This window comes from Panthera uncia, chromosome B1 (assembly GCF_023721935.1).
Source record: "Panthera uncia isolate 11264 chromosome B1, Puncia_PCG_1.0, whole genome shotgun sequence".
In the NCBI taxonomy this organism is placed as follows: domain Eukaryota; kingdom Metazoa; phylum Chordata; class Mammalia; order Carnivora; family Felidae; genus Panthera; species Panthera uncia.
In genome coordinates this window covers 61,237,064-61,247,332 of record NC_064811.1, presented here as the reverse complement: position 1 = coordinate 61,247,332, position 10,269 = coordinate 61,237,064, and the positions used below count along the sequence as shown (strand labels likewise).

Below are 10,269 nucleotides of genomic sequence, written 5' to 3'. Positions count from 1 at the left end.
TCTTATGGGTGAACAGGGTAGAAGAAAGTTGATAGTTTTTGTTGGGACAACTGAAACTTGTTCTTACCACCTATTAATTACTTGAAATTCCGTTTATAGTATTGTAGATTAAATTGTCACTGGCACTCTGACAGACAGTAAGACAGTTTTAATAAACATAAAGTTCAAAAGGGTTAAGTACATAATGAAGTAGAAGCTCTTAAATGTTCCCAGTTACATTTTAATTGGTTTAACCCCTCTGCCAAATGGCCTGGCAAATTGGTATTCATCAAAAGCCATGAAGCTGTAAGTACTATTGGACCCAGTAATAACCCAAAAAAGGTCACAAATGAAGATGTTAATTGGATTCTTTTTGTTTCTTTCATTTTTTTTGACAACTGCATTATTGATATATAATTCACATTTCATTCCATTCAATTAAATGTACAATTCAATAGTTTTAAGTATATTCGGAGTTGTGCAACCATCATCACAATCAATTTTTAGAACATTTTCCTCAAAAGGAAACCCAACATCCTTTGGCTATCGTCTCCCTATTCCATCTTTGCAACCAGTGCTAAGCAACACTAATCCTTTATGCCTGTATAGATTTTCCTATTCTGGACATTTCATATAAATGGAGTCATTACACTAAGTGAAAGAAACCAGGCACAAAAGACAACATACGTTTTCAAGGATCATCCATGTTACATCATATATCAGTACCTCCTTTTTTATGGCCAAATATCCCATTGTTTAGATGTACCACATTTAATCTATACATTTATCAGTTGGTGGACACTTGTGATATTTCACTTTTTTGGCTATTATGAATAATACTGTTATGAATATTCATGGACAGGTGTTTTTTTAATTAAAAATTTTATTTTTATAGTAATCTCTACATCCAACGTGGGGCTTGAACTCACAACCCTGAGATCAAGGGTTGCATGCCCTACTGACTGAGCCTGCCAGGTGCTCCCCATGAACAAGTTTTTGCTTGGGCATGTTCTCATTTTTCCTGGCTACATATCTAGAAGTAAAATTTATCATGATTCTTACAGGAATGAAAATCATGGTCCAACAATGTAATTATGCTGTGCTCCCAAAGGTATTATGCAGAAGTGTTACACTCTCAAAAGTATTCTGCAGAAAAATGTTTCCCATGTAGAAGGAAAACCACATAGTAATATGGGAAAAGGCCACATGAAGTGAAAAAAAAAGCAGGATACAACTCACTTAAAATCCTTCCTGGGCTTCCCATTCTCTGCTCTGTCCTATGGACCTGTGGTCCTCGGTTCTCTCCCCCTCAATTCTCAAGACAGCTATATATACTACCTTTCAGAGATTTTTAGAACATCTCAGCTTCAGACCCTTTGTACATGTTGTTTCATCTGCCTGTATCACTTTTTCCCCACTTCTTTGCCTAGTGGTTTCAAGTCTCATCTTAAATGTCACTTCCTCAGAGAAACCTTCTCTGATATCCCTAACTAGGCTAAGGTTAAGTGTTTCCATTGCAGTCTGCAATTTTCCATCTTAATACTTTTGAATCTGGTAATTTTTTAGTAATCAAATATTGAGAGGTTATTAAAGGGACAGGGACACAGGGTGAAACAAAATATGCAAGATCCCTGTCATCCTAGATCTTGTATTTTAGGGTGGGAATACATCTATATCTATACAACTCAATATACTGGGTAATTTTATTCTTCATTTCATTTTATTTTATTCCAGTGTAGTTAACATACAGTGTTATATCAGTTTCTGGTGTATAATATATTCAACAGTTCTATGTATTACTCAGTGCTCACCCAGTTAAGTGTACTATTAATCCCCTTCACCTATTTCCCCCATCCCCCCCCCCACCTCCCTCTGGTAATTCATTTGTTTGTTCTTATAGCTGAGTCTGTTTTTTATTTGTCTTTTTTTGTTAGCTGTTTAGTATCTTAAATACCACACAAGGGATATATGTCTTTCTCTGATTAGCTTATTTCACTTAGCATTATACTCCATAAATCCAACTATGTTGTTGTAAATGGCAAGTTCATTTTTTATGGCTGCATAATACTCCATTGTGTGTGTGTGTGTATACACTATATCTTCTTTACCCACTCACCTATCAATGGACAGGTGGGGTGCTTCCATAGTTTGGCTATCGTAAATAATGCTGCAATAAACACATGGGTGCATATATCCCTTCAAATTAGTGTTTTGTAATCTTTGGGTAAAAATGTACTGAGTAATTTTAGATAGTGATAATCAGATTAATGTTTATCCTGTTTGGATTGTACACTCCATGAAGGCAGGAGCTATTTCTGTCTTGGTTACTTCCAGTTTGCTAGACCTTAGCACTGAGTCTAAGTGCTGAATATGCTCAATATAATTTTTGTCAATGACTGGTAAAATAGGCCTATAAAAAATAGGAGCTACTCCTGTAAATAGTTGACTTTGAGGGCTTTTTTTTCCTTTCTGTAATTTCACATATTCTTTCTATAATTGCAGCAACTAAAAGATGAGCCCAAAATTATCATAGGTGAATGAAAGAACCTCAAATAAAACACATTTATATGTCCCCACACACTCATTAAAGACCTGGTAATAAAACCTACTCAAATACTCAGATGTGTTGGTTAAGTGTATAGAATTCCCTTGGCGCATTACCAAGAAGGTTCCCCACCATCAGGAGTATAATTTACGGTTGTAAAAGACGACTTTAGCACCCAAGAAGGTGCTTATGGATGTGAACCTCCGAACTGCCAGATTTCTAAAGCCCTTGAGAATCTACCTCCATCCACTATGCGCCACAGAGAAAAACCGCAATTCTACTTATACGTAATTGTCAGACACTTTTTTGCGAGGTCAACAAAGAATGCAAGATCTTTACACAACAGAGTACCAGCCCCTTCCCAATAAACCCTTCTTACAAGCTCTAGAGACCTATTAGGTTGGATAAAATCAGGTAGCTCTGGGGTCGTCCAGGAGAGCATCCAGACAAAACCCCACCCCCCAAGCGGAGCTCTCAGCCGCTTCTTTCTTCCCCGGGGCGCATGCGCAGCGCACTCTCCGGCCACCGCACGCCTCTGCCAGCGAGTGGAGAGCTCTTACGTCACCGTGAAGCTGATGATGTGCCCTTCCGCTTCTCCAAGGAAAATGAGTCCGTGCACTTTTGACCTCCCTTGGCATACAGAAAATGTCTTCCTTTCTTCCACCCCAGTGCTAAAGCCTTCTCCCTCCCGTCTCCAACAGCTCAGCTTTTTTTTGCCGGGCTCCTCTGTACGTTCGTAGGACGAGGAAGGCGGCGGAGAGGAAAAACGACAGAGCACGAGACCAGTTCAGCCTTGTTTACAGGGAGTGAGCAAGAATAGGAATCGGTCCGCGAGGGCGGAGCCGAGGAACCGGCACTTCTTCCTTCCCTCCCCTCCCTCCCCAGCCTTCCCCGCGAGCGGACGCGGCAGCGCTTCTGTCTCGCTTTTTCTTATTTTCCCCCCCTTCCCCTTTTTTTTCCTTTTTCTCCCCTTCCCCCCTTTTCACCATTTCCCCTCGGAGGCGCTTCCCCCGGGCAGGGGCAGAGCCGGTCTCACCCCCCGCCTCTCCCCGGCCCCCGCCGCCCTATGGCGAGAGGGAACCCCCTCCCCACCTGGGCACTAGCGGCGGCGGTTGGAGGAGTGGGACCGGCGGTGGCCGCGGCAGCCTCAGGTCCGGGGAAGTCATGGAACTAATTCGCTGACCCACCGGCCACAGCCGTGCGTCCCGCTCGATCGCCAGCGCCCGCGCTCCCCCGGCCCGGTTCCCCCTCTTCTCCCTCCTCAGTCGGTCCGGTCCTCGTCCCGCGCGCCCCGCCGACGCGCGCTGAGGAAAATGGGGTGGTAACGGGCCCCCGGATGACCCCGCGTCACCACTGTGAGGCCTACAGCTCCGCCGGGGAGGAGGAGGAGGAGGAGGAAGAGGAGGAGAAGGTGAGGGGGCGGGGGGGGGGGGACTCGCGTCTCCGCGCCCCGCGCTCGCGCCCCGCCCCCCCCGCCCCCATTGCCCCTCCACCCAGTGCCACTCGAAGGGAAGCTCTGGGAGCCGCGCTCCCCGGCTGAGGCCCGGCCCCCGCCTCCCCCTCCAAAAGAAACCTTCGCGACCACCCCCCACTCCGCCCTCTCCACGCCAGAACGGTTCAGCACCTGCCCAGTTTGTAAACGGCACTGCTGTGTTCCCTTTCGGGCTAGTTTTTTGTCAGCGAGGAACTTTTTTGTAGCAGCAGCAAATTGTCTACTTTGGTGCACTGGGCACCTCGAGCCTGTGTAACACACAAAGAAGGAGACACACCCCCACCCTTAGACTTCAACGCTACTGCGGGAGCCAAAGGAAGATAATTGACATTGCAAAGCGGAATGAATGCCAAACGATCCGTTGAACGGCCAGTACTGCGGGCACTCGCGGGAGGGGAATGTTACCCCGGGTGTGAGTGGGTGGGGGAAATTGGAAAGGAGGTGAGCTAGAAAGGCGGGGTTGAAGTACCCGAAATTTTGAAAAGAGGACAGAACGGCCCCCTCTTGAGCTCGAGGTTCCTTTGCAGGTCATTTGGGCAAGGGTTGAGAGTTGGGTAGCAAAGTAGTGGAAGGTGTTCCTGGGGAGGTAGAATGGAGTCACTGAAAGCCTCTGAATGTCAAGCTCAAGTCTTCAGCTTTTTTATTCTCTCAGTGGAGAGCGCCTCAGCGTTTGAGGAGCAGGGTATGATGTTAATAAATAACACTTGTTGAACCTTTTTATCTGACGGCATTGTTCAAAGCAGTTTGCGACTCACTGAAGCCTCAAAAGGACTCGTGGTGAGGCAGGTAGTTCGGGAGCCTTAGTTTATCCAAGAGGAAAACTGAGGGTCCACAGGATGAAGTAATCTACCCTGTAGGTGACAGAGCTAGAGCCGGATGGCCAGAATTCAAACCCGAACAGCCTATGTTGTAGACTCTCTTTACCGAAAAATGCATTTGTTGAAAACATTAACGATAGGATTACCTGCTTCTGCTTTTTCCACGTGATTTGTGGTAGATGAGATAGAAGGTAGTGGACAAATAGGTGAAGAATGAACAGGGTTTAGATTTGCAGATTTGGAACCAGAAGGATGGGAGATTCTGAACTTCTGGACTGGGATAAATTTCTTACTACTGATGTAGAGCAGACTAGTTAGAATCAGCATGTGTGGGGAAGGCACGGTAGCGATGATTTGCAGCGACCGATAACTGGGTTTAAGCGACAGTGTGACTCCCAGTAGGTTAGAATGGAGCTCTACGATGTTTTTTGGTGAAGATTGGAAGCTGAGAGCGTGTACACGTTTTATTCCGATTGTAAAATACTTTAAAAACGAAAGGTACCTTTCTGTACCTTTCTTCATCTTTAAAAATGGGTTTAATAGTAATACCAACTTTGTTAGGTTGTATAAGGATTAAATGAGTTCATATGGTGTAATAAATACTTTGAACAATACCTGGCTGAGTCGTAAGCACTGATTGCTTTTTCTTATTCAGAACTTAAGCATAAGCTATTTATTAGGCATAGTGCTAAACTCTGGAGTGTTTGCTATCAAAGAACTCAGGGTTAGTAGGAGAGACAGGTCTATAACACAGCAGATAAATTCAAAAGTAGGATTATGTCCAAGTACAGATGTGAGAAGGCAGGGTACTATTTACAGACCTGTGCAAATGACAGCTCCATAGAAAGGGAGGTGCCAGCTAGAGAAGGACATTTCAGGTTGAAAGAACAGTGTGTGGAAAGGCATGGAGCTAGGGAAGCAAACAGCAGGCTGTTTTGGAATTACAAGTACCTGCAGTTCTTTATTAGGTTAGGAACATAAAGTCAAAATGGTCACATTAAAATCCCTCTTTTTAGAATAGGAACTTAGTTCCAGAAGTCAGCATCAGTACAGAATTATTTTAATGGAGTCGGTGTTATGGTGATAATAAAGATAAGAATTCTGTGTTAATAAAGTTTCTGTTGTTTATCCAGCCCTGTGCAGCACGTTTTCTTAGAAGAGCAGGAGGCTCTGTATGTAGATTTGTAATCTAGTTTATGCTGTACAGTAGGCATTTTATAAACTATTCACTCATACATTAAGTTATTTGATAAACATGGAGAAAGAAGCAGCAGTGGTAGTTGAAAGAATGGCAAGAGAAATGTGAAACTACTGTAAAGTTAGAAGTGTATGGAATATGCCAACCAAAACAGTCTTTTTGTTTCTTAGTTCCTAGAGACTTCTAGCTGTCTGAGCACTCAAAGTTTTGGATGTAACTAATGGCATAAAATAATAAGATATACATAACCATAAAGTTCTAGTATTTCAAACAGTAAAATTATATTTTAAGTGTTTGTATTTTATTCTTTTTAAAAAAAATTTTTTTAATGTTTATTTTTGAGAAGGAGAGCGCGTTAAGTGAGGGGCAGGGAGAGAGGGAGACACAGAATCCGAAGCAGGCTCCATCCAGGCTCTGAGCTGTCAGCACCGACGGGACATGGGGCTTGAACCCATGAGCAGTGAGATCATGACCTGAGCCGAAGTTGGACGCTCAACAACCTAAGCCATCCAGGCGCCCCTGTATTTTATTCTTCAGCAGGTTTCATTATTCATCTAACTTAATCTATTTTACACATCAGAAAACAAACTTGTACATTATCAGAGAAACAAAACTCAAGTTAATGTTTTCTTCACTGTACCATTATTTGTCTTACTAGAATCTTAAAAAAGGAACCTAAAAGGTGTCCTGGTAATATAAATACTTCCATAACTTGTCTTCTGTTGTGGGGGGGGGGGGGAGGTTTTCCAACATTCTTAACTTGAGAGTAATTTCAAAAAGAAACCCTATTCCTAGATTCATCTGTCATTAATATATCACCCCACTTGTTTTATCATTTATCCTCTCTTTCTTTGTCGCATATATATGTTGCATGCATTATGGCCCTTTACTCCTAAGTATTTTACTGTGTATTTCCCAAAAAATAGGAATATTCTCTTATAGAATCGCAGTAAAGTTATCATTAGTAAGTTTAACATTGATAACATTTTTTAAAAATCTTTTTAAAATGTTTACTTTTTGAGAGGAGAGAGCATGAGGGGCAGAGAGACAGAATCCAAATAGGGTCTAGGCTCTGAGCTATCAGCACAGAGCCTGGCATGGGGCTCAAACTCCCAACCGTGAGATCATGACCTGAGCTCAACCCGACTGAGCCACCCAGGTGACCTTAACATTGATAACATCTACTTTAATTTGTCTGTTCCCATTATGTCAGTTGACCCAGTAATGACTTTTAGCAGTTTATCTTCCCACTACAGGATTGAGTCTACGGTCAGATACTGAACTTCCATTTTTCTGTAGCCTCTGATCTGGAATATTTCTGCAAGTGTCCTCCGTGCTTTTTTCTTTCACTTGGATTATTTATGTCTTATTTTTGAAAGATAAAGGAAGTTTTAACTCTTTATTTTTTGTTACATTCCCCTAGTGTGAACAAAGAATGGTTCCTTTATTTACTCATTTTCATGTGGTGTATTACATAAATTGATTTCCTGAATGTTAAAGCAACTTTGCAGTCCTGGGCTAAATCCCACTTGATTATGGTGTATAATCTTTTTTTTTTTTTTTTTGCTAGTATTTTGTTAAGGAATTCCACATCTGCATTTAGAAGAGATGTTCATGGGGCACCTGGATGGCTCAGTCGGTTAGACGTCTGACTTCGACTCAGGTCATGATCTCATGGTTCATGGGTTCGAGCCCTGCATTGGGCTCTGTGCTGATAGCTCAGAGCCTGGAGCCTGCTTAGAATTCTGTGTCTCTCTCTCTCTGTGCCCCTCCCCTGCTTGCTCTCTGCCTGTCTCTCTCTCTCAAAAATAAATAAAAATTAAAAATTAAAAGAAGAATAGATGTTCATCAATAGTTTTCTAGTGCTATTGTTTTTGCTTCACTGGCCTCATAAAGTAAGTTGAGAAATGCTCTTTATTTTTTGGAGGAGTTTGTGAAGAATTTTTAAAATTTTTCTGCAGATGTTTGGTAGAATTCACTAGTGAAGCCACTTGGGCATAGGCTTTTCTTTGACAATTGTTTGTTTACTGAATCAGTTTCTTGTATGGCTGTTCAGCTTTTTCTGTTTCTTTTGAAGTCCGTTTTGATAATCTGTGGTTCTAGGTGCTTGTCCATTTCATGCAAATTGTCCAATTTATTTGCAAACAATTCATAAAATTTCTTTATAATACCTTTTATTTCTACAGCATAGGTGGTAATGTCTTCTCTTTATTCCTGATTTTAGTACTTTAACCTTTCTGTTTTTTCTTGGTTGGTGTAGCTAAAGGTTTGCCAATTTTGTTGATCTTTTCAAAGAACCAACTTTTGGTTTCATTGATTTTTCTCTGTTTCTCTATTCCTTCATTAATTTCTGCTCATATTTTTTCTGATTTGCTTTTGGTATAGTTTGCTCCACTTGCACCCTATAAGTTTTGGCATATTAGGTTTTCTTTTTCATTCATCTTGAAGTATTTTCTAATTTCCCTCATGATTTCTTCTTTGACCCAGATTCCTTTGTTTTAAAAACAATTGTTAAAGCATCTAAATATTTGAAAGTCTTACTTAGAATCTTAACTGTAGAAGATTGAAGAACAGGAATCTCTTGAATCTGATGTTACTCTTTACATGATTTGATGCTGTGCGTGCATCTCTGTCCCCTATTCATCTGATTTAAAAGTAATTTTCAAAGCAAACATTTTGAGGGAAGAGTAATCACAGGGGCAGCTAGCCATTGGAGAATGTTGAGAAAGTTGGGGGATCCTGGTGAGCCACCCTGTTGGGTATAGCTAATGAAACAGGTAACTTTTGACAAGAGTTAATTATGTACTAAAATGGTAAAGAAGAAGGCTTAGAACCAATGAAGTTTAATCTCCAACTAATATAGGTGTTTTTTCTAAATATCTCTTAACAGATGGTCATCTAGCTTATACTCCATTTCCAAGGTTAATATTTATATCTGCTTCAGATGAAATTATAGTGAGTTTGTTCACCTAATTTTAGAGAATCTGGGAAAACTACCAAGGCAACAAAATTGGAATCTCAGAACACCTCAGCATAATGTAACAATAGTTAGAATCTAATAAGGTGACTCTCCTTCAAGATGACTTTTTTTAAAAAGAAAGAGTATATTTATGGTCCTGAACAAGGTCCCCTCTACCTTCAAAAAAAGGGCACCAAAACTGCACGCACAATGGAGTAGGGCAGGTGAAGAGAATTTGCCTGAGTATACCTTAGTAAGTCTTAAGAGTTTTAGTTGACCATAAATTCTATCTGAATTGATAGTGTGATGCAGACTCCGAAAAAATAGCTAATGATCTTAGACTGTATCAATACTTAAACTGGTGCTAATTTAGAAGAACAAAAATCATGTCATGTGAGGAAACCTTGAACAGTTTTACAGCTATGAAAAAGATGAGTTGGTGGGCATGGTAGCCGCTTTCAAACATTTGAAGGATTGGCTTGTGAAAGATTAGATTTGGGTTTGTTTGTTTTGCTTCTTGGTTGTTTTTGTTTTTTGCCCCAAGGATTGAAACCAGCCTTTGGTTGAGTCCCAGTTTTATCAGGGTTCTATGAGTGATAAAAAGATAATATTGGTAGGTATCATTTCATTATCCTATCGTTTATTATTTCATAAGAGGTATAGTGGGAAGGGATAGAACCTGGTACTGGCACAAAAACAGACACATGAATCAATGGAACAGAATACAGAACCCAGAAATGGAACCACAAATGTGTGGCCAACTAATCTTTGACAATGCAGGAAAGAATATCCAATGGAAAAAAAAAGACAGCAAGTGTTGTTGGGAAAACTGGACAGTAACATGCAGAAGAATGACCACTTTCTTACACTGTACACGAAATAAACTCAAAATGTATGAAAGGCCTAAATGTAAGACAAGAAACCATCAAAATCCTAGAGGAGGACACAGGTAATAACCTCTTTGACTTCTCTGTGGCAACTTCTTACTAGACATGTCTCAGAGGCAAGGAAAACAAAAGCAAAAATGAACCATTGGGACCTCATCAAGATAAAAAGCTGCACAGTGAAAAAAACAACAAAACTAAGAGGCAGCCTACAGAATGGGAGATGATATTTGCAAATGACTATTGGATAAAGGGTTAGTATCCAAAACCTAGGAAGAATTTATCAAACTCAACACCCAAAAAACAAATCTAGTGAAGAAATGGGCAGAAGACATGAACAGACACTTTTTCAGAGAAGACCTTCAGATGACTAACGGACCCATGGAAAGATGCT

At 41.0% G+C, this 10,269-nt stretch overlaps 1 protein-coding gene across 2 annotated transcripts in view; it reads left to right on the top strand.

Annotated features, from left to right (window-relative positions):
- The first annotated feature begins 3,383 nt into the window (after positions 1-3,383).
- CCNI (cyclin I) overlaps positions 3,384-10,269 on the top strand; it is a 35,863-nt gene continuing 28,977 nt past the window's right edge. Inside the window, exon 1 of one of the 2 annotated variants that reach the window (XM_049630700.1) lies at positions 3,384-3,935. In XM_049630700.1, the coding sequence (XP_049486657.1) occupies positions 3,861-3,935 (75 nt within the window). In that variant the 5' untranslated portion in view covers positions 3,384-3,860. The remainder of the gene's footprint in view (positions 3,936-10,269) is intronic. The other variant, XM_049630699.1, reaches the window with a different exon arrangement.